General features: G+C 44.0%; 1 protein-coding gene across 1 annotated transcript in view; it reads left to right on the top strand.

Moving 5' to 3' along the window:
• LOC118393451 (A disintegrin and metalloproteinase with thrombospondin motifs 12-like) overlaps positions 1-22,245 on the top strand; it is a 45,864-nt gene extending 23,619 nt beyond the window's left edge. The window contains exons 3-25 of the mRNA XM_035786134.1: positions 3,362-3,545; positions 3,757-3,886; positions 5,293-5,386; positions 5,513-5,596; positions 6,225-6,349; positions 6,481-6,630; positions 6,764-6,907; positions 7,078-7,222; positions 7,299-7,391; positions 7,516-7,661; positions 7,800-7,969; positions 8,210-8,343; positions 9,039-9,159; positions 12,016-12,260; positions 12,379-12,520; positions 12,883-13,009; positions 15,264-15,474; positions 16,285-17,544; positions 18,348-18,500; positions 20,478-20,654; positions 20,789-20,935; positions 21,127-21,277; positions 21,462-22,245. Of these exons, the coding sequence (XP_035642027.1) occupies positions 3,362-3,545; positions 3,757-3,886; positions 5,293-5,386; positions 5,513-5,596; positions 6,225-6,349; positions 6,481-6,630; positions 6,764-6,907; positions 7,078-7,222; positions 7,299-7,391; positions 7,516-7,661; positions 7,800-7,969; positions 8,210-8,343; positions 9,039-9,159; positions 12,016-12,260; positions 12,379-12,520; positions 12,883-13,009; positions 15,264-15,474; positions 16,285-17,544; positions 18,348-18,500; positions 20,478-20,654; positions 20,789-20,935; positions 21,127-21,277; positions 21,462-21,577 (4,449 nt within the window). The 3' untranslated portion in view covers positions 21,578-22,245. The remainder of the gene's footprint in view (positions 1-3,361; positions 3,546-3,756; positions 3,887-5,292; positions 5,387-5,512; positions 5,597-6,224; positions 6,350-6,480; positions 6,631-6,763; positions 6,908-7,077; positions 7,223-7,298; positions 7,392-7,515; positions 7,662-7,799; positions 7,970-8,209; positions 8,344-9,038; positions 9,160-12,015; positions 12,261-12,378; positions 12,521-12,882; positions 13,010-15,263; positions 15,475-16,284; positions 17,545-18,347; positions 18,501-20,477; positions 20,655-20,788; positions 20,936-21,126; positions 21,278-21,461) is intronic.
• The last annotated feature ends 4,246 nt before the right edge of the window (positions 22,246-26,491 follow it).

Here is a 26,491-nt window from a genome sequence, read left to right as displayed (position 1 = left end):
CATTTTGTCTGTCATAGTTGAAGTGTACCTATGATGAGAATTATAGGCCTCTCTCATCTTTTTAAGTGGGAGAACTTGCACAATTGGTGACTGGCTAAATACTTTTTTGCCCCACTATAAATGAGTCATCCTCTAGCTCGATCCCTCCGATGTCATCAACTACAGACCAGTATCCATTCTTTCTTTTCTCTCCAAAACTATTGAACGTGCCGTCCTTGGCCAGCTCTCCCGCTATCTCTCTCAGAATGACCTTTTTGATCCAAATCAGTCAGGTTTCAAGACTAGTCATTCAACTGAGACTGCTCTTCTCTGTATCACGGAGGCGCTCCGCACTGCTAAAGCTAACTCTCTCTCCTCTGCTCTCATCCTTCTAGACCTATCGGCTGCCTTCGATACTGTGAACCATCAGATCCTCCTCTCCACCCTCTCCGAGTTGGGCATCTCCGGCGCGGCCCACGCTTGGATTGCGTCCTACCTAACAGGTCGCTCCTACCAGGTGGCGTGGCGAGAATCTGTCTCCTCACCACGCGCTCTCACCACTGGTGTCCCCCAGGGCTCTGTTCTAGGCCCTCTCCTATTCTCGCTATACACCAAGTCACTTGGCTCTGTCATAACCTCACATGGTCTCTCCTATCATTGCTATGCAGACGACACACAATTAATCTTCTCCTTTCCCCCTTCTGATGACCAGGTGGCGAATCGCATCTCTGCATGTCTGGCAGACATATCAGTGTGGATGACGGATCACCACCTCAAGCTGAACCTCGGCAAGACGGAGCTGCTCTTCCTCCCGGGGAAGGACTGCCCGTTCCATGATCTCGCCATCACGGTTGACAACTCCATTGTGTCCTCCTCCCAGAGCGCTAAGAACCTTGGCGTGATCCTGGACAACACCCTGTCGTTCTCAACTAACATCAAGGCGGTGGCCCGTTCCTGTAGGTTCATGCTCTACAACATCCGCAGAGTACGACCCTGCCTCATACAGGAAGCGGCGCAGGTCCTAATCCAGGCACTTGTCATCTCCCGTCTGGATTACTGCAACTCGCTGTTGGCTGGGCTCCCTGCCTGTGCCATTAACCCCTACAACTCATCCAGAACGCCGCAGCCCGTCTGGTGTTCAACCTTCCCAAGTTCTCTCACGTCACCCTGCTCCTCCGCTCTCTCCACTGGCTTCCAGTTGAAGCTCGCATCCGCTACAAGACCATGGTGCTTGCCTACGGAGCTGTGAGGGGAACGGTACCTCAGTACCTCCAGGCTCTGATCAGGCCCTACACCCAAACAAGGGCACTGCGTTCATCCACCTCTGGCCTGCTCGCCTCCCTACCACTGAGGAAGTACAGTTCCCCCTCAGCCCAGTCAAAACTGTTCGCTGCTCTGGCCCCCCAATGGTGGAACAAACTCCCCCACGACGCCAGGACAGCGGAGTCAATCACCACCTTCCGGAGACACCTGAAACCCCACCTCTTTAAGGAATACCTAGGATAGGATAAAGTAATCCTTCTCATCCCCCCCCCCCTTAAAAGATTTAGATGCACTATTGTAAAGTGGCTGTTCCACTGGATGTCATAAGGTGAATGCATCAATTTGTAAGTCGCTCTGGATAAGAGCGTCTGCTAAATGACTTAAATGTAAATGTAATGTAAATGTTTGTCATACCCTGATGAAGACAGCTTATCTGTCAAAACGTTGGACATAAATATTTTTGCATCTGAGCTCCTAGAGTGTGCGGCTCTCCTTTTATTTACATTTTTAAATGCAAAATATGTAAACATTATTAAAGTGGCTAGTGTTCCATTTATTAAAGTGGCCAGCGATTTCAAGATTATGTATATAAGGCAGCAACTTCTAAGGGGATAGTGAGGGCTATTTAACAGGCTGGTGGCCTTGAGATAGAAGCTATTTTTCAGTCTCTCGGTCCCAGCTTTGATGCACTGTACTGACCTTGCCTTCTGGATGATAGCAGGTTGAATAGGCAGTGGCTTTGGTAGTTGTTGCCCTTTATTCACTTTTTGGCCTTCCTGTGACATCAGGTGCTGTAGGTGTCCTGGAGGACAGGTCATTTGCCCACGGTGATGCTTTGGGCAGACCGCACCACCCTCTGGAGAGCCCTGCAGTTGCGGGCAGTGCAGTTGCCATTCCAGACGGTGATACAACCTGACAGGATGCTCTCAGTTGTGCATCTGTAAAAGTTTGTGAGGGTTTTAGGTGCCAAGACAAATTTCTTCAGCCTCCTGATGTTGAAAAGGCGCTGATGCGCCTTCTTCACCACACTGTCTATGTGGGTGGACCATTTCAGTATGTCCGTGATGTGTACACCGAGGAACTTGAATCTTTCCTCCTTCTCCACTGCGTTCCCATCGATGTGGATAGGGGGGTGCTCCCTCTGCTGTTTCCTGAAGTCTACGATCAGCTCCTTTGTTTTGTTAACGTTGAGTGAGAGGTTCCTGGCAGCACACTCCCAGAGCCCTCACCTCCTCCCTATAGGCTGTCTCGTCATTGTTGGTAATCAAGCCTACTGTTGTGTCGTCTGCAAACTTGATGATTGAGTTGGAGGCGTGCATGGCCAAGCAGTCATGGGTGAACAGGGAGTACAGGAGGGAGATGAGCACGCACTCCTGTGGGGCCCCAGTGTTGAGGATCAGCAAAGTGTAGGTGTTGTTTCCCTCCTTCACCACCTGGGGGTGGCCCGTCAGGAAGTCCAGGACCCAGTTGCACAGGGCGGTGTTCAGACCCAAAGCCTTGAGCTTAACGATGAGCTTGCAGGGTACTATGGTGTTGAATGCTGAGCTATAGTCAGTGAACAGCATTCTTACATAGGTATTCCTCTTTCCCAGAATGTATGGGGTAGTGTGCAGTGCGATGGCGATTTCATCTTCTGTGGATATATTGGGACGGTATGCAAATTGAAGAGGGTCTAGGGTGACAGGTAAGGAAGTAGAGGTGATATGATCCTTGACTTGTCTCTCAAAGCACTTCATGATGACAGAAGTGAGTGCTACGGGTCGATAGTCATTTAGTTCAGTTTCCTTTGCCTTCCTGGCTACAGGAACAATGGTGACCATCTTGAAGCATTTGGGGACAGCAGACTGGGATAGGGAGAGATTGAATTTGTCCGTAAACACTCCAGCCAGCTGATCTGCGCATACTCTTAGTACGCGGCTAGGGATGCCGTCTGGGCCGGCAACCTTACAAGGGTTAACACGCTTAAATGTCTTACTCACGTCGGCAACAGAGAAGAAGAGCCCACAGTCCTTGGTAACGGGCTGCGCCGGTGGCACTGTGGGTGAAGGTGTTTAGCTTGTCCACACACACACGCAGTGTACATATACTGTACCGTTTGTTTGTGTTTCCCCCACCACAGAAAGGACTCTTTACCTTGCCTGAAGGACCCCACTTAATTCAACCAGTCCAGGGGTCCACTGATGGGGCTGTCGAAAGGGAGGGACCAGGGCTCCATGTGGTCTATCCCAGCGTAACCACGGCACCACACAGATACCGACGCAGCTCTGAGGCCCGGGACACACACAACCCCTGTGGGGTCAGAGGTGAGTAGAATATATTAGAACATAACTCAATTAAATAGACTTGAACACAATGAAATATAATATAATTGAATATAGTTTGTTTTGTTAGATAGGTTTGGCTTTTGTAAATGTTTTGTATGAGCATGAGGAGTGCTCAAGGTCCTATTTTTCCTCTTGTCTAATACAGTCGATTGTTTTACCTCATATCTCTGTGCTGCTGTCCATCCTGCAGACGCACCAGGTGATTCCCTAGTGGTGGAGAGGGAAAGAGAGGACTGGGAGAGGGAACAGCAGAAAGAAGAGAGGGAGAGAGAGGAGGAGACGGCTCAACATCGCTCCCAACGCTCCATCAGCAGAGATAGGTGCACAGCATTGTTTCTCCTACCATTGTATAGGCGGGTCGGGTGGCAGAAAAGAGTTTGGCTTCTATTGACACATTTTATTCCAGTAGGAATCAAATTAGGCAACTGGTGCATCTTTTTTCCCCTGGAATTCTTAGAAAATTAGGCATTTTTTGGAATGTGTTGTTTTACGACATTCTGGACTTCCTGACGGGCCGCCCAGCCAGGTGGTAAGGGTAGGTAACAACACATCTGCCACGCTGATCCTCAACACGGGGGTCCCTCAGGGGTGCGTGCTCAGTCCCCTCCTGTACTCCCTGTTCACTCCTGACTGCATGTCCAGGCACGACTCCAACACCATCATTAAGTTTGCCGATGACACAACAGTGGTAGTTCTGATCACCAACAACGACGAGACAGCCCATAGGGAGGAGGTCAGAGACCTGACCGTGTGGTGCCAGGACAACAACTTCTCATGCAACGTGATCAAGACTAAGGAGATGATTGTGGACAGGTAAAGGAGGACCGAGCACGCCTCCATTCTCATCGACAGGGCTGTAGTGGAGCAGGTTGAGAGCTTCGAGTTCCTTGGTGTCCATATCACCAAAAAACAAGCATGGTCCAAGCACACCGAGACAGTCGTGAAGAGGGCACAACAAAACCTATTCTCTCTCAGGAGACTGAAAAGATTTGTCATGGGTCCTCAGACCCTAAAAAGGTTCTACAGCTGCACCATCGAGGGCATCCTGACTGGTTGCATCACTGCCTGGTATGGCAACTGCACGGCCTCCGACCGCAAGGTACTACAGAGGGTAGTGCGTACGGCCAAGTACATCACTGGGGCCAACCATCCAGGACCTCTATACCAGGTGGTGTCAGAGGAAGGCCCTTAAAATTGTCAAAGACTCCAGCCATAGTCATAGACTGTTCTCTCTGCTACCGCACGGCAAGCATTACTGGAGCGCCAAGTCTAGGTCCAAGAGGCTTCTTAACAGCTTCTACCCCCAAGCCATAAGACTACTGAACATCTAATCTAATAGCTACCCAGACTATTTGCATTGCCCCCCCTTACCCCTTTTATGCTGCATCTACTCTCTGTTATTATCTATGCATAGTCACTTTAATAACCCAACCCATGTGTATATATTACCCCAATTACCTTGACTAACCGGTGCCTCCGCACATTGACTCTGTACCGGTACCCCCTGTATATAGCCTCACCATTGTTATTTTACTGCTACTCTTTAATTATTTGTTACTTTTCATTTATTATATTTTTAGGTATTTTTCTTAAAACTGCATTGTTGGTTAATGGCTTGTAAGTAAGTATTTTACCGTAAGGTCTACCTGTTGTTAGGTTTTATTTGATAATCAACTGTAACTGAAATCGACCTCTCTTTCTTTGTGTTTCTCTGTCCTGTTTGAAGGTGGGTAGAGACCATGGTGGTGGCAGACACTAAACTGATCGACTACCACGGCAGTGACAACGTTGAGTCTTACATCTTCACCATCATGAACATGGTGAGTAGGGAGGGTCAACCCTTTACCTGAAACCCCGTCCGCACAAGACATATACACAGCAACAGTGTCATGTCATGACAGCAGTGTGTGTGTGTGTGTGTGTGTGTGTGTGTCTGTCTGTGTCAGGTGGCAGGGATATTCCATGATGCCAGTATAGGAAATGCCATCCACATCACCTTGGTCCGCCTGATCCTCCTGCAGGGCGAGGAGGTAAAATCAACACTTCGCGTTAAACCGGACATACGATGAAGGCTCTTCATCAATTTTTTCATTGGCAAAAAAAAAAAAAGTTAGGAGCACCAAACAGTAGCCTATAGGAGCACCAGAAAAATGTATTAGGCCCTTTGGAATCCCATCTTTTGAGCTAGCTATCCAGCCCCTTTTCTTTCTTCCAGTGCTTTCTTAAACCGTACTGGGCAAGTTACCAGGTTTTTAGCCAGCTAGGTTTGCTAGCCAGTTAGCAAATTAGAGCCCAGCATATGTTGTCTGTTGACATATAATCCTACATTTCTATGATTTACATAATTCATATAAGAGGAGTGCACCAGGGTGGCAGGTAGCCTTGCGGTTAAGAGCTTTGGGCCAGTAACCCGAAAGTTCGCTGGTTCAAATCCATTAACTGACGAGAAAAAAAACATGTTTTTATGTGCCCTTAAGCAAGGCACTTAACCTTAATTGTTCTTGTAAGACGCTCTGGACAACAGTGTCTGCTGAATGACTCAAATGGAAATGCACACTATCAAAAACAACTCAAACATCCATGTCTTCAGTTGATGTGTTGTGTTGCCTTTTATCTGTGCCTCTATGATGATGGTGTTGTTCATGTTGTCTACTTTAGAAAGGGTTGAAGATCATCCACCATGCAGACACCTCTCTGGCCAGTTTCTGTGCCTGGCAGAAGAAACTCAACCCACTAAGTGACACACACCCTGCTCACCACGACGTGGCAGTGCTGGTCACCAGGCAAGACTGCAGCCGTACGCACATGAACACCCATACACTACACTGTACAACTGTGGATTGTGTATGACGATGCTAAGGTCCCTGTGTGTGTGTGTGTGTGTGTGTGTGTGTGTGTGAATTTCGACCACCAGGAAGGACATCTGTGCAGGGCTCAACGAGCCGTGTGAGACCCTTGGTCTGTCCCATCTGTCAGGGATGTGCCAGCCTCACCGTAGCTGCAACATCAACGAAGACTCAGGATTACCTGTAGCCTTCACCGTTGCACACGAGCTGGGACACAGGTTTGTGGCTGTGTGTGTGTTTGTTACCCATTTCTACTTCGATCTAAGTCAAGACTGTCTAAGAATTCTTATCTAAGCCTATTGCTTCGATAGGTCAAATTCAAAAGGACCATCTCGTCTTTGTTTTCCTCAGCTTTGGGATCCACCATGATGGTCAGGGGAATGACTGTGAGCTGGACGGCAGACACCCCTTCATCATGTCCAGACAGCTAATGTACGACACCTCCCCACTTACCTGGTCCTCCTGCTCCAAAGACTACATCACACGCTTCCTAGAGTGAGTCTCTTTCTCTCCCTGTCTGTCTGTCTCTCTCCCTGTCTGCTGTCTGTCTGTCTCTGTATCTTTCTCTCTTCCTCTCTCTCTCTCCTTCTCTTTGTCTCACCCTCTCACCTCTGTGTAGTTTTTTGATGCTAACATGGATGAGGTGATTCTCTCTGATTCCCTAGTCGTGGTTGGGGCTTCTGTCTGGACGACCGTCCCTCAAAGAAGGATCTGACCACCCCACTGGCCCGTCTGGGGGTCCGCTACACCACACAGCACCAGTGTCAACTACAGTACGGCCCCAATGCCACCTACTGCCACGAAATCGACGTGAGTTACACACACACCAGCACCAGTTCCTAGTCTGGATGGGAACTTACTTAGCCTGGGTTTGTCTTCCTTCTAGAATGTGTGCCAGATCCTGTGGTGTTCAGTGAATGGGTCCTGCCGTTCTAAACTGGACTCCCCCATAGATGGCACTAGCTGTGGCCCTGAGAAGGTAGGTTGAGACTGTGAATCTGTGTGTTTGTACGTGTGTGTGTTGTGGGGCACCGTTTCACTGGCAAGTTTGCGATTGTGTTTAGAATGTCCTCTCTTATGTGTGTATGTGTTCTCTCTGTCAGTGGTGTATCTCAGGGGAGTGTGTTATCATAGGGAAGCTACCGGAGACAGTGAATGGGAACTGGGGACAGTGGAGTAGCTGGTCTCACTGTTCCAGGACCTGTGGGGCCGGGGTGCAGTCTGCTCACAGGGAGTGTAACCACCCCAAGTAAGAACTGATCCCACATCTGTCTCTCCTTTCCTATCCTCGCTTATTCTCTCCTCCATCTCCTCTTCCCTCTTTTACTTTTTCCACCTCCCCTCTTTCCATATTTGATTCAAATGTGTGGTCCTTTGTTTCCCTCAGACCAGAGTTTGGTGGGAAGTACTGTACAGGCGAGAGGAGGCGTTACCATATCTGTAACACCAAACCATGCCAAAAGGCCAAACCCACCTTCAGAGAAATGCTGTGTAGTGAATTTGACACAGTGCCCTACCAGAACGAACTCTACGAGTGGGTCCCTGTGGCCAGCCTATGTAAGAGCTAAAATCATCACACACACATACCACAGTAAACACACCGAGACACATATATATATATATATATACACAGACATCATTCCAAGAGTTGTGGTTATATGTATCTAGCAGCAGGGGGCAGCATATACATGCATTTCCAATACTGAAAAGGGAATTAAACTTTTTAATACTTCGACTGATCCAACCCCCCCTCCCTGGTTCCATCTCTTATCCATCTCTCTTCCGTGCCTTGCCCAGCGAGTCCGTGTGAGCTGCATTGTCGTCCTGTGGATGAGCATTTCTCTGAGAAGATGCTGGATGCTGTGACAGATGGAACTCCCTGCTTCATGAACAACAACTCCAGAAGCCTCTGTGTCAACGGAGTGTGCAAGGTAGTGTGGCTGGGTAAGAGAGAGAGACAGAGGGAAGGGGGGGAAAGGGGAGGGTGGAAGAAAGTAGGTATTATGCTGCGTTCATAACCATGTGGGAATGTGGTAATTACCAGTTGTGAAGTCGTAAATGCAAGTTGGATGCATTCACGTTCTTTGAACCTGTTGAGAAATGCAGATTGGCTAATGGCAAACACGCCTCTTCAACCATAAACTAGAAGTACAGCTATCATGCTTGTAAACAAATGATAGTGTTTAAAACCATATTAATGCTATGCTTTTTATAAAGAATGTTTTGTTGTTGCATTTAACTGCTGAAGTCCTTTCCTTAGTAGGTGACGTCAGAGGTCAGCGTGTGGGAGAAGTCGGCGCTCAGGGATGATAGATGAGTTTTCCACTAGTATTTACGATTTGGAGGGATTTTTTTCCCAGTCGTATGCTCATATTTACCAAATTACGAGATGTTATGACCGCAGCATAAGTCCTGGCTCTGCAAGTAGAGAGCATTTGGGCCTGAGATAGATTTAACATAGGGTCTATGCCTGTTGGAGTTGAGAGGTAATCTGTTCGTTTTTTCCCTTCCGTCTGTGTATCTCTGTGTGTACCTGATCTGATGACCTTGAATCTTTACCTTATCCGTGTGTGTGTGTGTCTGTGTGTGTGCGCACGCATGCATCATTCTTGACCTGTGTGTGTAGGAGGTGGGCTGTGACTATGGTATAGACTCTAACGCTGTAGAGGATCGTTGTGGAGTGTGCCTGGGCGATGGTTCCTCCTGTGAGACTGTCCAGATGACCTTTGATGGGGGGGATAGCTTCGGTGAGTCTCCTATCTCCTTCCTAAATATCTCCATGAGGTCTCATCTCTCCTCTCATACCCCCAAAACATCTCCCACAACGTCTTCACGCACTGGTCACAGGATTGTCATTGTGTTGTTGCCATGTGGTTGTCATGGTAGCGCTCTGTATGGGAGTATACAGCTGTTCTGCTGTTTTTGGCAGCTACCCTCCGTGTGTGTGTGTGTGTGTGTGTGTGTGTGTGTGTGTACAGTTATTTGTCTTGCTGTCTTTGGCATATTTCACTGTCTGACTCCAGTACAACTGCATTTTTGAGAGAATGACTCACTAGTGACCTCCGTGACCTCACAGCCAGAGAGAAAGATAGATTGATAGGTGTCCTCTTCAGAGTAGGACATTATTGTAGCTTACTATACTGTCCTACCAAGCAAAAAGGCAGTAACTGCTCATATGGTCGAAGAATTAGTTGTTGTCATTTTCGCTACATAAAATACATGCTTAATCATGTGGACTAGTATCCTGCCTCTACTGTATTGTGTTTTGGAGAAAATGGGGGTCATATTAGCAGTAACTGCAAGAAGTTACTGTGAAACCAAGGTAAATGGAGCATTTACTGCCTTTTACCTTGGTATCATATCATTCTATTTTGAAAGTGATACAATTGAACCTATATGACACTAACGAGCTAGCGAACATAGACTAACAATGCTACCTGCTCCCATGAGAGGAGATCCGCAATTGATACCAATTTCAATCTATTAGCCCTATAATGAATTATATTCAGAGATTTAATCTGATGGTTACTTTGAATCAATACCACACATACCATTTCTAGCCAGCGACTGCCACCTAGCTAGAACTGGCACGGCCCGACAAAAAATGTCAAAACCTACCCAGCTAGCATTAGCACAAATCAATAGATTTGTGCTACCTGCTCCCATATGAGGCTATTAGCAGTTTATACTATCTTCAATCTATTATCCTTAAAATTAATATAATCCCTATCATTTTATTATGACATTCCATGGGTTATTTGAATGAGTAACGTTCACCACACACACGGTCTCACGTCAGTGGGACGTGCACCCCATACTTTCAGTTACTGAGTTGTCAAAAGCCACTCACATCTACTCACATATCCAGGGTTTCTGGACATCCTTTAGATTCCAGTACTGAGTGATTGTCCCGGTCAGGAAAGTTCAAATCCAAAATTGTGTCTATCACCTTTGTTGGTGGTGTATGTAATTAGTACAATGCCAAATTTGCGCTCAATGTGTCCGCTTCAGTGCCATCATTACATGAATGCGGGGGGAAAAAACTGTTTTGCCAAAATGACTTCCACCAATCCCCGTGGCCTTGATGATTATAGTATCTATGCGGATCAAAGTTGCCATGTGAGGGTGCATTAGAATTGTACAACCGTGTCAATATTAGGTTTTATTCCTGTCAATGTCCATCCATGCAATTTGTTTTGATTTGTAAATAAAGATGCAAATTGAATAGCCTTTTTGGGAGCAGGTACGAAATGAATAGATTAACTGATTTATGACAGTGAAAATGATGATCATAATGTTTGCAAAAGATACAATCCACATTGATTCTATCCCATATTATAGAATAAAATAACTGAAAAGGATTATGATCATATGTTTGCACACCACCAAATGTCAGTATTCATTATTATCATCCATGACAGAATAAAATCATTCCCTGATTATATTTGCTCTATTTATTTTAGTTGATTGTGAGGGCCACATTTCAACAAAGATTCCTGATCTGCCCCCTTCACCTGAAGTCACCGTTATTATTTATAATAAATCTCCAAGCAGCTGTTCCTCACATGTCACATTCAGATGTTATTCAAGCCTTGAATATATGGCGACAACTCCACTCAGCACTTTGGAGGGCCCAGTCCCCAATTGACCCCTTAGACCCGGGTTGGGTTGTGGGCCCCCCAGATAGCATATAGAATTGTGTATAATTGCATGAAATTAGCTTTAAAACCGCAAAATGTTCTCTCTTGCCTCATGGCAAAATGTGAACAATAGCGTTAGATGAGCTATAAAACAGCACATATTTCTCTCTGCCCATGGCAAAAAGTGTAGAATTGCAGCACATAAGCTTTCAAACTGCAGGTAGTAGGCAGATCCATTCCAGTGCTGGCCGCATGATCCCTTCATATCTGGTAGGACAAGTCATCCAGGGCTGGGAGAAGGGAGTGAGCTTTATGTTTGGAATGCAGACCCAGATCTCAACCTTACCTCCCAGACATCCACTGTGTGTGTGTGTGTGTGTGTGTGTGTGTGTGTGTGTGTGTGTGTGTGTGTGTGTGTGTGTCTCCAGTGCCCTTTTACGGACACCCTCCGGCTCAGATGTATGAAACTTCAAAGGGCAGAGCTGAGATCCAAAGTAATGCTTACCCCCCTTTACCCTCACAAACAGACACACATCAACACCTCCCCCACACATCCACACACTATTAAAAACCAGAGACCCTAACAGAGCAGTGCCCTCCCACACACACTGTTACAGACGAGAGACAGGGTTACCCCACCCCGCCACCCAAGGCACACACACACACGCCACTCTCCCACCCTCTATTAAAGATCACAGAGAGTCTGGAAGTCTGGATGTTGGTGTAACCATATAGCTGGCTGCCATGGTGGCCTCTCTGTAAGCTCTGGCCTCTCCCACGTTGCGACCTGCAACCATGATTCATTCTGTGTTTTAACAGTGTATTTGTCATGCCTCTGCTTGCATTTCATTTCTTTCGCTTTGATACCATTGTAGGTTTAGGGTCCCACAGGGTTTTCAGGCTTTTATTCCAGCCCAGCACTAACACAACTGATTCGCCTTCTTCTCCTTCCTCCTGTCACAGGCTACGTGGACGTGGGAGTGATCCCAGAGGGGGCACGTGACATTGTGGTCCAGGAAATGGAGGAGGCGGGGAACTTTCTGGCTCTGCGGGGTCAGGGGTCAGAGGAGTATTTCCTGAATGGCGAGTACATCATCCAATGGAATGGCGAGTACAAGGCAGGCGGAACTACCTTCTACTACGAACGCAGCGGAAACCTGGAGAACCTTACCTCCCCTGGACCCACCAAACAACCAGTCATGATCCAGGTATACACACCATACACACTATACCCATGAAAAAATCCAGTTAGATATTGAGCAGCTAGATAAGGATTCAGATATGATACACACAGCCTAACCGTTTAGTGTGTTTCCTGTTGTCCAGTTGCTGTACCAGGAAAAGAATCCAGGTATAAAGTATGAGTACACCATCAAGAGGAACCGCCAGACAGGAAATGAGGTCATCAAGTCGGAGTACAGGTGGAGGCATGGGGCCTGGACAGACTGCAGCACCACCTGTGGGCTTGGTGAGGGGTTGTCTTTTAAACAACTTATGATATGCTTTTTATTTCTAGTCCCTGTGTTAACTTGTCATATGTTGAGAGTTGTGGATGTTGGAATCTGATGGTCTGGACTTATTACATTCTAATCAGACAGTTGAGCAGTATTGAGTGTCAGAGCATACAGTGTGATTATTCAGACAGAAACCTTTTGCTATATATGCTAAGTGGGATGCTTTGGACACACCAACCCCATTGAAGTTTACATTTAACAGGTTAGGGTTAGGTAAGGGGTAGGGATTAAGGTCAGGGTTTAAGGTAGGGTCATCCCACGGATCCCACTTAGCATCTACCGAAAACTTTCCCTACCTGTGTTCTGTGACGTCCAGGTGAGCAGCAGCAGCCTGTCAGGTGTTTTGAGTTGGAGGTGGGCGTGGTCGATGAGGCTCTTTGTGACCAAGAGAGCCGCCCGGAGGACCGACACCGCAAGTGCAAGAACATGGACTGCCCTGCCAGGTTCCTTAGTTTCCTGATTACTATGACGAATACTCTATAACACCTGTCTTATTTCTACTATGGTACTATGTTATTAACACTGTAACTCAGTTACATTGTTAATAACTATGGATAATCTCTCATAGGCAAAAGTAATGTACAACAATCCTTTATGTAGAATATTAAATAACGGTTACTTCTCTGAGAACTTTGAATTGTCAAGAGGCATTAAACAAGGTTGCCCTCTGTCACCATACCTATTTATTATGAACTGTTAGCTTTAAAAATCTAATGATAACATTAAGGGGCTAAAAATGTATGGATTAGAGACGAAAGTATCAATGTACGCAGATGATTCAAGTGATTCTCTTGAGTCCTCAGTCTTCAACCTTGAAGGGCCTCATTGAGGACCTGGATAATTTCTCCAGTTTCTCTGGACTCAAACCCAACTATGATAAGTGTACTATATTAGGGGTTGTAAAAGATATAAACTTTTAAATTGCCATGTGGCCTCCCAATGAAATGGGTGGATAGTAAAGTAGTAAAGTCTATGTACATATCCAGGAAAAGTTGAGCGATCTAGCAAACTTAGGAAAATAGATCGAATTTTGAAACCGTGGAGAGGGAAACACCTATCCACATCCGGGAAGATCACACCGATTCATTCTCTAGAGATATCGCAGTTTATATATTTATTCATGGCTCTACCAACTCCAGAATAATATTTTTTCAAATCAGGAAAAAATATTTCACTTTTTTTGGAATGGCAAATCAGACAAAGTTAAACGAACATATTTATGTAACGAACATAAGGGTTTGGAGAGTTAAAACTATTAAATATTAAGACATTAAACCTCTCTCTTAAAGTCTCCATTGTATCTAAATCCAAACTGGGTTTCAAGCAAGATACTAAGAAAGGCCCATCCTATGTTTAAAAGTATTACAGCAAATAATATGGCAAAATATATATATATATATATATTGGACAAAATTGTACAAGAAGGGTATAATATTTATGAAGAACATTTTAAACAAGGACGTAAAATGATGTCATACAAGCAACTAACAACAGTGTATAGATGTGTATGCTCAATACATTATCAACTCATCTACATAGCTTGCTCTTTGGGGTTTTAGGCTGAGTTTCTGTATAAACACTGTGACATCTGCTGATGTAAAAAGGGCTTTATAAATATATTTGATTGATTGGTAGCTGCTCTGCCACAAAATTGGAAGAGACCGTTACTTAAAGAAGGAATTAAATCATTTGTCTCTCTGACACCCATTAAAAATCATAAATGGCTAAAAATGATTAGCATAATTAGCATGCTGTATAACATTCAAGTCAGTTGGGAACAGGTCTTTGATGTTCTCATACCTTGGCAACACGTCTATGAACTGACATATAAATAAACAATTGACACAATTCCATTTGTTTTAATTTACGCTATTATATAAAATACTTGCTACAAAAATAATGTTCAATATATGGGGCATTGAACAGTCAGCCTTGTGCAGACTCTGCAGAGTCAGGTCCAGACATGGTTGTTATGTCATATCAGGGTTCAGATCAACATGCAGACTGTATAGTTACGGGATCCGAAAAACCACGATCTGTCAATGGGAAATGTCATTATACTCTTGGGTAAAGTATTTATTTTTAGGGCAATATTGGTAATGTTACAAATAAGGAGGTTCACTACCCTAATAAGACATCATAGTAAAATGGAGGAATGTATTAAAAATGAAATAACAAAATTACATTATACTGGGAAAGATGGGTTCGTCTGTGGACATCGGGAGGGTTGGAGTTAAAATCAGAATGAATGGTGGATTGGTCGCTGTGGGTGAAAATCCAGCACTTGAAGAAATAAGAAATTAGGAATATATGTATAATTATTTAACTACAGGTACCGTAGATGTGAGAGAAAATAGCTATAAGTAGCAGTAGAAGTATTGTTGTCCGTTAGTTTACTCCAATTAGGGTAGGGATGGTAGGGTTGGAGGGGAGTATAAATAAAACATGTAAATAAATGTGATTAGAAATTACGCAAACAATCAAACTGATGGAACCCACAATCTATCTGCAATATTAATGCTGATCTCAAAATAAATACAGTTAAAAAGCTCTGTAACTCAACAGGTGTTATTAGTGTTTGTTATGACTGTTGGCCCTGTTGTCTTTTGACAGCTATTCATTTCCGAAGCAAATCAGACCAACGCAAATTTGTTCAGGGCCCTTATCTCACACTCTCTCCCCTCTCCCCCTGTGTAGGTGGTGGGTGGGGGGCTGGCAGCTGTGCTCTGCCACCTGTGGTTCGAGAGGGGTGAGGAATCGCACAGTGCTGTGTGTGCGCACGGTGGCCGGGGAGGAGAGGGTGCTCCACCCTGGGGACTGTAAACAGCTGCTCAAACCCAAACCTGTAGTTCCCTGCAACAGAGACCAGCTCTGTGGACCCGACTGGGCCGCGGGCAACTGGAGCATGGTACTATTCTCTTCTTCTCCTTTCTCTACCATTCTCTGCCACTCTCTCTATCTCTCCTTGTTCAAGTTAATAACCTCTTTAATCTTGCTCCTTGTTCTGTTAATAACCTATTTAATCTCTCTCTCCTTGTTCTGTTAATAACCTATTTAATCTCTCTCTCTCTCCTTGTTCTGTTAATAACCTATTTAATCTCTCTCTCCCCTTGTTGTTTTTTAATCTCTCTCTCTCCTTGTTCTGTTAATAACCTATTTAATCTCTCTCTCCTTGTTCTGTTAATAACCTATTTAATCTCTCTCTCCTTGTTCTGTTAATAACCTATTTAATCTCTCTCTCCCCTTGTTGTTTTAAAAATAACCTATTTAGTCTCTCTCTCCTTGTTGTGTTAATAACCTATTTAAACTCTCTCTCTCCTTGTTGTGTTAATAACCTATTTAATCTCTCTCTCTCCTTGTTGTGTTAATAACCTATTTAATCTCTCTCTCCTTGTTCTGTTAATAACCTATTTAATCTATCTCTCCTTGTTCTGTTAATAACCTATTTAATCTCTCTCTCTCTCCTTGTTCTGTTAATAACCTATTTAATCTCTCTCTCCCCTTGTTCTGTTAATAACCTATTTAATCTCTCTCTCCTTGTTCTGTTAATAACCTATTTAATCTCTCTCTCCTTGTGTTAATAACCTATTTAAACTCTCTCTCTCCTTGTTGTGTTAATAACCTATTTAATCTCTCTCTCTCCTTGTTGTGTTAATAACCTATTTAATCTCTCTCTCCTTGTTGTGTTAATAACCTATTTAATCTCTCTCTCTCTCAGTGCCCAGTGACATGTGGTGGTAGTGTGCGCACCCGGACGGTCACCTGCCTGACCGCACCCCCAAAAAAGTGTGACATCAAAACCATGCCCCGCTCCAAGTCGCTGTGTGCCCTGCAGAGCTGCCCAAGCGCAGGCCTCCGACGGCGCCCGGGAACACCCCCTAAATACCGCCGTTTCTACCTGCCCAAGAGACACCCAACCAGGCAGCCAGTTACACACACCTGGGGCCCCAAAAGCACCAGCAACGCTACACCCAGGACCAGCACTGTTACAGTGACTGAGAGAACTACAACCCCCATCACCACCTCAACCACCAAGTCCCTCCCACGGTCCTCCACAGCCACTGATATCATTGACGTCGATGATCATGTGGTGAAGAATGGGCGTGTGGAGGACAAGGACGGGGCATTTATTACGACCAGTCCTACTGACACGGAGAACAGGGAGAGGGACATGAGAGAGAAAGAAGAGGAGGATGAGAAAAAGGAGGAGGGGAGTGCAGCTGATTTTGTGTTTCCAGATGTGGGGGTTACGTACACCCCGGGGTATGACTATGTAGTGGAGGATGTGACTGCAGAAGAGGAGGGGCTTACAGATCTCGACATTTTTACCACGGAATCCTCTCTCAGGACCCCCATCCAATCACCGCCCACCGTGACCACCGCCAGGTTACACCCTACATCCACACCACACATACCACACACAAGTGTCCCAACAACATCACGTACAACCCAACACACAAACAGAGTACCCCTCACTACCTCCCCCTCAACCCCACAAACCAGCACTGCGCACTGGGCTATGAACACCAGCCACTACACCCTCACTCACCCCAACACCACCCCTTCTATCAACCCTTTCACCAAACGGACAACCAGGGTGCCCCACACCACCCCTATACCCCGGGCACACGCAGCGGAGATGAGGAGTACACTTATAGCACCTTACCACACTACACAAGGACTGTATCCCAATACAGAAGGCATTTTCCACACTAGCGATGCCCCGTATTTCAGCAGCCCAACCCCAGAGGCCCCCGGTCCCACTGTGAGGATCATTAAACGGAAGAAGCCCATTGAGACCCCCAAGAGTGGCAGCCCTGCTCCCCATTCTAAAAAGCCAGGCCCACGTTCAAAGGGCAAAGGTCAGGAGCAGAGACCAGGAAGTCCCGTAGTGACCTTCGCCAGTGATTATGGCTACCTGAACGCCCAAGAGCCAATCAGCATGGAGGTGTTCTGGTTGGTGGGTAATTGGAGCGAGGTGAGTACAGATGAAAATAACCCTCTGTGTTTATGAGCTTGTTGATGACCCTATAGGCCAGGGTTGGGCAACTTTGATGGGGATGGGGGTCACAAAAAAATCTGAACTCATCATGAGGGGCCGCAGTTGCTGGTGGATCTGCATACCCACGCCCATACCATAGTTAATTTCGTGCAAATCTACACATTTTGCCATGGGCTGTAGAGAAAATGTTTGCAGTTTTAAAGCAGGTTTGCTGCAATTCTACACATTTTTACATGGGGCGGAAAGAAGATTTTGCAATTGTACAACAAATTTCATGCAATTCTAAACATTTTTTTATAGGTTGCCATTTTAAATATGATACCTGAGTGAAACTGGCTAATAAAATCAACAGTAATTCGACCATGATAACAAGTTTAGATAGCTGGCCACTAAACTAACTTAGCAATCTAAAAAATATTTAGTTGACATGGGCTAATTGACTGACTGTCAGTGACTGAAAAACTGCTTCTAAATGGCACCTTACGTATTCTACTATTCTAACTCACAACAGTAAGTTGAGACACCGACTGAGTTGCTACATTTGTTTTATTTGTATAATTGATTTATTTCTGGGGGTGTGGGAATTGACCCGAAGGCCTTCAAAAAGTGGGGTGGACCGCCAGTTGCCCATCCCTGCTATAATCATACAATGCATTTTGGTTATTAGAATCGCTAATGTAACAATCAACACCCTTGTCGTGAACAATCCCAAGGCAGAAATGTTTCTATGCTGTACTACATACTTTCTGTCTTCCTCTCTCACCTGTTGTCTGGGCCAGTGCTCAACGTCGTGTGGCCTGGGGGCAGTGTGGAGGCCAGTGCTGTGTAGCTCCCAGCAGGAATCGGACTGTGCCAACCTGAAGAGACCAGAACCAGCTCGCACCTGCCACCTGCGCCCCTGTGCCACCTGGCTGAGTGGCGACTGGAGCAAGGTCAGTAGCCTGGATACACTGTACCTGGCTGTCTCTGCTTTCTATAGCTCATCTAATAATAATATGACATTTAGCAGACGCTTTTATCCAAAGCGGCTTAGTCATGTGTGCATACATTTTACATATGGCTGGTCCCGGGGAGTTTTACCCACAATCCTGTGGGTAACTTTTCTACAAGTTTCTACAACTTGCCTTGTGAAACTACGCAAGACAGCAACACGTCAGCTACAGCAGAAGCAAGTGTATTAGTGACATTATTGAATAGCCCTATGAAATGTGTATTAGTGACATTATTGAATAGCCCTATGAAATGTGTATTAGTGACATTATTGAATAGCCATATGAAATGTGTATTAGTGACATTATTGAATAGCCCTATGAAATGTGTATTAGTGACATTATTGAATAGCCCTATGAAATGTGTATTAGTGACATTATTGAATAGCCATATGAAATGTGTATTAGTGACATTATTGAATAGCCCTATGAAATGTGTATTAGTGACATTATTGAATAGCCATATGAAATGTGTATTAGTGACATTATTGAATAGCCATATGAAATGTGTATTAGTGACATTATTGAATAGCCATATGAAATGTGTATTAGTGACATTATTGAATAGCCCTATGAAATGTGTATTAGTGACATTATTGAATAGCCATATGAAATGTGTATTAGTGTCATCATTGAATAGCCATATTAAATGTGTATTAGTGACATTATTGAATAGCCATATGAAATGTGTATTAGTAACATTATTTAATAGCCATATGAAATGTGTATTAGTGACATTATTGAATAGCCATATGAAATGTGTATTAGTGACATTATTGAATAGCCATATGAAATGTGTATTAGTGACATTATTGAATAGCCATATGAAATGTGTATTAGTGACATTATTGAATAGCCATATGAAATGTGTATTAGTGACATTATTGAATAGCCCTATGAAATGTGTATTAGTGACATTATTTAATAGCCATATGAAATGTGTATTAGTGACATTATTGAATAGCCCTATGAAATGTGTATTAGTGACATTATTGAATAGCCATATGAAATGTGTATTAGTGACATTATTGAATAGCCATATGAAATGTGTATTAGTGACATTATTGAATAGCCATATGAAATGTGTATTAGTGACATTATTGAATAGCCATATGAAATGTGTATTAGTGACATCATTGAATAGCCATATGAAATGTGTATTAGTGACATTATTGAATAGCCCTATGAAATGTTTATTAGTGACATTATTTAATAGCCATATGAAATGTGTATTAGTGACATTATTGAATAGCCATATGAAATGTGTATTAGTGACATTATTGAATAGCCATATGAAATGTGTATTAGTGACATTATTGAATAGCCATATGAAATGTGTATTAGTGACATTATTGAATAGCCCTATGAAATGTGTATTAGTGACATTATTGAATAGCCATATGAAATGTGTATTAGTGACATTATTGAATAGCCCTATGAAATGTGTATTAGTGACATTATTGAATAGCCATATGAAATGTGTATTAGTGACATTATTGACATTATTGACATTAATAGCCATATGAAATGTGTATTAGTGTCATCATTGAATAGCCATATTAAATGTGTATTAGTGACATTATTGAATAGCCATATGAAATGTGTATTAGTAACATTATTTAATAGCCATATGAAATGTGTATTAGTGACATTATTGAATAGCCATATGAAATGTGTATTAGTGACATTATTGAATAGCCATATGAAATGTGTATTAGTGACATTATTGAATAGCCATATGAAATGCGATGTCCTTTACATGCCGAGGCGAGGACCACTCTAAAATAAAAACCTACAACTCACATAATAAGAAGAACAGATAAGGTATTATACTAACTCTCTCCCTCTCTCCCTCTCTTTCTCCCTCTCTTTCTCCCTCTCTCTCCCTCTCCCTCTCCCTCTCTCTCTCTCTCTCTGTAGTGTCCGAAGGGGTGTGAGGTGGCGGGGAGGAGGCAGCGTGAGGTGCAGTGTGTGGACGAGCAGAAGGGGCGTCCACTGAGACCGTTCCACTGCCAAGTCCTGTCCTCCAGGCCGCCCAGCACCCTGTCCTGTCGTCTCCAACCCTGCCAGCCCTGGAGAACCTCCCCCTGGGGACAGGTACACACACACAGACACAGACACACATATATTGACACATGCTGACTGGCTTTGGTCCATATGCTATTTTCTAGTATTAATAAGAATAAATGAGTTTGAATATGATTGTAGATATGAACTCCTTTCATCGCCAGTGCTCACGTAGCTGTAGTGGTGGATTGAGGGAGCGGCTGGTATACTGCCCTGAGCCGCAGCGCTGTAGCGCCACCCAGAGGCCAAACGACACAGAGACCTGCAACCTGCAGCCCTGCAGCTACTGGGACCCACAGGACTGGGAGGAGGTAAAGGTTCCCGGGGAACATATTTACTTACAGTTCATGACTTGCAGCATATTTATTTCCCTACAGTATGTGCAGACTCTCTGACTGTTGCATGTTCAGAGTGTGCGTTGCATGGTGCGATTTGTCAGTGGGGACTAGTGTGTCTGTGTGTGTTAGTAATTTCGGTGGTCTTCTCTGTGTGTGTGTGTCAGTGCTCTGTGAGTTGTGGTGAGGGGTTGCAGCATCGTGTGGTGCTGTGTGTTGTTGAGGACTCCGACTCTGTGGAGAACAGTCTGTGTGAGCCGAGCAGCAGGCCTGACACACTCAGGAAATGCCACATGCAGGAGTGTCAGACTAACACCGGTAAGACAAACACCCATCCCTCCCTGTTGGCTATTTAGCAAGGACATTTCACCATAAGATAAAGAAATAGTTCCTACTGAAGCTATATTTGTTTGAGATGTATGCTGTTGATCGACGTACCGTATATTACAGTTGAACTAAGCCAGTGGTCTGTCCTGTCCTCTCCTGCGTTGTGATTGTGTAGGTCCGCTGTGTAGGAAGAACAGCATGTCGTCTCGGTTCTGTGACAAGCTGAAGCTGCTGGGCCGATGCTCCCTCAGGTCCATCCAGAAACAGTGCTGTATCACCTGTAGAGGGTAACTCTGACACTCACTACCTGCCTCATGGACCTCAAACGCATACATACAGGGCATCCACACTGCGATCCTATTGGTGGATCTCATCTCTAGTGCAATCAGCTGGCAATAGCCTTTTCTTCTTCCTCATCATCGTCATAACATCCGCAGACCGTTACCTATATGGGGTGGGAATTCGAGAAGCTAAAGTACTGTATATTGCTGCTGTATGCAGTTGGTCTGAGCCTTGCACCTTCCCAGCTCATACTGTGTATCCCAGGGTATCGGGCCTCCAACAGCCTCTAAAGACTTAGTTATGTGAACTTCTCACCCATGTCCCACCTGCTTTCCAATACGGTTGAATGTCAGTCAGAATGTCAAGCTGTGTAAAAGCCTGTTTGGTGTTCATTTTGTTTTCTATTCCAAGTTCCCCCACTAATACAGAAATGATGGTGACAGCCAGTAACACCCCCTTTCAGCTGGTATTTGCCTGGTATTTACACATAAATTATGTGGTGACAATGGGTCTTTTCTGGCGCTTACTTTAATGGTGCTGGATTTAATGGATCCCCCAAAACATGAATTATTAATGAAATGGTAACTGTTATGTAATGAACATTTTACTATGACACTTCTAAGAAAATACTTGGTAAATAGTAGACTGTACAATAAAGATTCTTGTTTTTAATTGTAGTGTTTTTTGTTGTTGCGTTATTGTGTTTTTATTGCTCTTGTTCTCAGAGCTCTCGGGGGTACTGTGGCTCTGGACAGTTGTTTCCCTCAAGCACAGATCTGGGATCACCTTTACGCACCTCAAATCCTAACTTTAACATTCAGGGGAAATCATACACCTGACCAGGGGTAACTTCCTCCTACTCTGGTGCTGTGTGTCTATTCAGTGGTGCTCCTCCCCTTTATTAGGCTGGCCAATGAGAACGAGGCGTTGCAGGGCATCCCTCTCAGGCCTCAGTTAAGATGGCCACCGTGTTGATATGATGGTGTACAGATGCTATCATCTTCCTAAAAAGCCTTCAGCAATAAATGCAATGATGAAAGAAGAAGCATGCGGCGTGACTCATTTGTGCTTTGAATGTCCAACGAGATTGTATCATCATCATGCACTGTTATTCCCCTGCAGTACATCCTCAGTAGGTGTTAGTTCAGATGACGACGCAGCCTTTAACGCGAGTGTAGTGGGAAATGTTTTTTTTGTAGGAGGAAATGAAGAGAAGGAAGACATGGTGGTAATATCCTCAAACAGTCGGGAATTAACACTCTTACCAGCTACTCTTCTCAACCAAAACTGACTTCATACTTGGTAACGGAAGCAGATACTTTATAGGACATGGCTCCTCCCCTCTTCTGTTTCACTGAGGGGTTTTGTGGCGCGGCACATTTTCTAGTATAATTTACTGCAATGACTTTGCATGCTAAAAAGGAGTGGTTAAAGAGGCAAATCAGAAGTTGCCACGTCAGTCTTTGAACTTCCACATTCACGATATGTACCCCTTGATTCTTGAAGAATATAACTTGTAAATGCCCCGGGAGCTCAGTTCAACTGTCGCACCCCACCAGAACCCTAAATATGGTTGTTGTTGTTTTTTAAACTCCAATGTTTGTAAACAAAAGTACATGTAAACAGACACTGTATAGCCTCAAAACATGCTATGTATACGAATTTGAGAGTGGTTACATTTCTCAAGCCCCATCCCTTTTTACTGACACGGGGACGGAGAGGACGCGTTGTTATTGTTTCCACTGCGGATTGCTGCTTTAACGTAATGAAATTGGGACCGAAGCTGTCATTCATCTGAAAAAGCGCAATTAGGACTCAGCTGTATATAGTATGTGCACTTGACTATGTAAATACCTCCCGCTTGGTCTACATGCTGTAGCATGACATTGGATAGGACCGATTTACCACACGTCTTTAGAGGAAAAAAAAGTAACACACCCACCACTGATGTGGAGCACGTACTCAGCTCAGCCACACCACACATGGCCTATGACCGTGGAGAGGTGAGGGGTGAATATTCGCAGCGGGTGATTAGCTACTAGCTGTATAACACTCAGTACTGTAGTACCAGCTTATGTTTCAGGGATCATGTTGAACTGGCCCAGATAACCTGGAAAACTGCTCTCTGCTGCTGACACACGCACACAAATTAGTCAGCAGTAATGGAACACCGGCCCAATGTGGAGCACAGTGTTGTGTGTGTGTGGTGGGTGAGTCTTTAGTTTGTAGACGTTATCATCTTTTGTGCATTATTACTCCACACCATACCTCATTTTCAGTAAATAATATTATCCTACCTTGGCCTGTCCATTTTAGTTCTGATGATGCAATTCATGTTTGGCGTCTGTGTTAATGTTACTGTGTCATTACCTCTTGTTACCCGAGGTAATGACCACTACCGCTCGTTACCCGAGGTAATGACCACTACCTCTTGTTACCCGAGGTAATGACCACTACCGCTCGTTACAGGTGAGCGGATCCAGTTTTTGACCTGTAAATAAACTCCTTTGGCCTGCTGCAACCGACCCGTGGGCGGCGGCCATGCTGATAATGTAAGTGTCCCATCCTGGATGTGAGATAACATGGCAAGCATCTATCGCTCAGCATAAGACCGGGACCTCATTTGGGTTACCAGACACCCAACCGCCGCACACCCGCCTGGGACACATCAAATATTTACATCTGATGACTGGCTAAAAGGGGCCTCAGGTCACCTACAAACATAGGAGAACAGTTGCTAAGGGAAGTGTCTTCTGTTCAAAATGAATGGAAACCAATTAGGGGCCAACTTCACAGGCCGATCCATCACCTATCAAGGTGAGGTGAGTATAGGAATGGATGCGTTGGACGCCGAGGTGTAGCCCAGTCCCTCCCATCTGGGCCAATCAGACTGTGTACCTACACAGTAACACAGGCATCCCTGTCTGTACTGTACTGTACTGTACCAGCCCTGTTCCTTTAGCAAAGAGAACATATTGCCCACCTGTCAAATCGCTGACATTGTCCTTTTGAACAGTCCATCGGAATCATTCCATAAATGCTCTGCTCTGATTTCAAATCCACGTTTAGTATGAGGAACGTTGTCAACTCAAATCCTATTTGATGCCCGTGTATCTATGGTGGTTTTCCATTTCGGTGTTCTTTTGTAATGGTGTTTTTGTTTCTGCACGGTACAGGGCCAGCTGCTGCAGCCTTCAGCTGTGGAGATCAGAAACACATTGGCCTGTTGCATTATCTTTGCTTTTTGAACTTCAAGAGCAATACTCTGAGATGGATCAATAAAGATAGGGTAAACACTACATCCAGGGAGAGAGATGAGACCCTGGCCGCTCTCCAGTAACTCCAAAGCCTACTTATATTGTTATAGGATGAAAATAAAACACAGGCATGGTGGCATTTACATGGAATTTTGCTCTTCGAATTTGCTCCTCCGCTTCTCAGCTCGGATGCACCTGCAAAGGACAGTGTCCTCTGTCTGAAGGGAAAGAAAAACCACTCGATAGGAGTATCACCATACTTTAAAAAAAACGTCACCTTTTACCTAGAAAAAGAGATATGCCCACCAGAAACCAGGGTACAGTGCCTTCGGAAAGTATTCAGTCCTCTTGACCTTTTCCACTTTTCCACAGTTTTCCCCCCTCATCAATCTGCACACATTACCTCATAATGACAAAGCAAAAACAGGATTTTAGATTTTTTTTTGCTGAAATGTTTTTTTTTTTTAAATAAACTGAAATATCACATTTACATAAGTATTCAGACCCTTTACCAAGTACTTTGTTAAAGCACCTTTGGCAGCAATTACAGCCTAGTCTTCTTTTTGAAACTTTTTTTACGGGGTGGATCAGCTTAATATTGCGGAAAGATTGTTGCTTCCATCAATGTAATTGTCTGCATCATTTCCAGTCCCCCATATATATTTTTTGTAAATATATAAATCCATATACATACACGTATGCATACATATACACATATATACATACACCTACCTATATAGATACACATACTTTTTTAAGAATGTACCTTTATTATTCCCCCAAACCCTAACACCCCCAATTGGAGTAAACTAATAAACACTTAGGCTATTTTTCTATTTGCAACTGTGCTATTTCACAAAATTTGTGAACCTATATACATTTTACAGACCCTGTATGTTTCACATTGGTTATCTTGTTATTAGTCCCACCCTTCAGCTCCATTCAACTCCTCCCATCTTTCTCTCAACATCATCCATTTTGGATTTCTATTTGCCATATATTTTTCAACTGTGCTGTGATGCTTCACAAAAGTTATGAACCTTTCTATTCTCATAGCTTCTACAGATGGTAAATTTAAAATATATTTTTTTGCTAAAATAATTATTATATTATTGAATTACTATTTCTTTTCAAATTACCCAGTATTGCTATCTGCAGCGTTAGTTCTAGGCAAAATGTTGCAATTCTTCAGCCATACCTGGACCTGTGACCAAAAACGAGCTACATATGGACAATACCAAAATAAATTATGTAATGAATCTGCCTCCTTGCAGCAAAATCTGCAGAGCTGGGAAGATTGTATCCCACATATTTATAACATTCTATTGATTGCAAGAATCTTGTGTAGTAATTTAAATAGAAAAATTTGAAGTTTTGAATCCGGCGTTGTTTTGCGTGTCAATACATAAACCATGTGCCATGGAAAGGGTACATCGAAAATCTCTTCATAACTATTTTACAATTTATATGGATGGCACAGCTGTCCGTTTTTTGGTCCTTAAATGAAATTGGTATATGTTTTTATTTATCACACTTTTCTTTAACCATTTATTTTCTTTAATACAGGACCGACATACAAGTTCCTTACTTTTTACCCCTTCTACTTGCCTCTTCCATTTTTGTGGTAATACTGTAATTAATTGGTTGTAATTTTGGGTAGAGCAGG

The sequence above is a fragment of the Oncorhynchus keta genome, chromosome 14, assembly GCF_023373465.1.
Source record: "Oncorhynchus keta strain PuntledgeMale-10-30-2019 chromosome 14, Oket_V2, whole genome shotgun sequence".
Lineage (NCBI taxonomy): Eukaryota > Metazoa > Chordata > Actinopteri > Salmoniformes > Salmonidae > Oncorhynchus > Oncorhynchus keta.
Note: the sequence above shows the minus strand (reverse complement) of the source record. Positions and strands in the feature narration are given on the sequence as shown.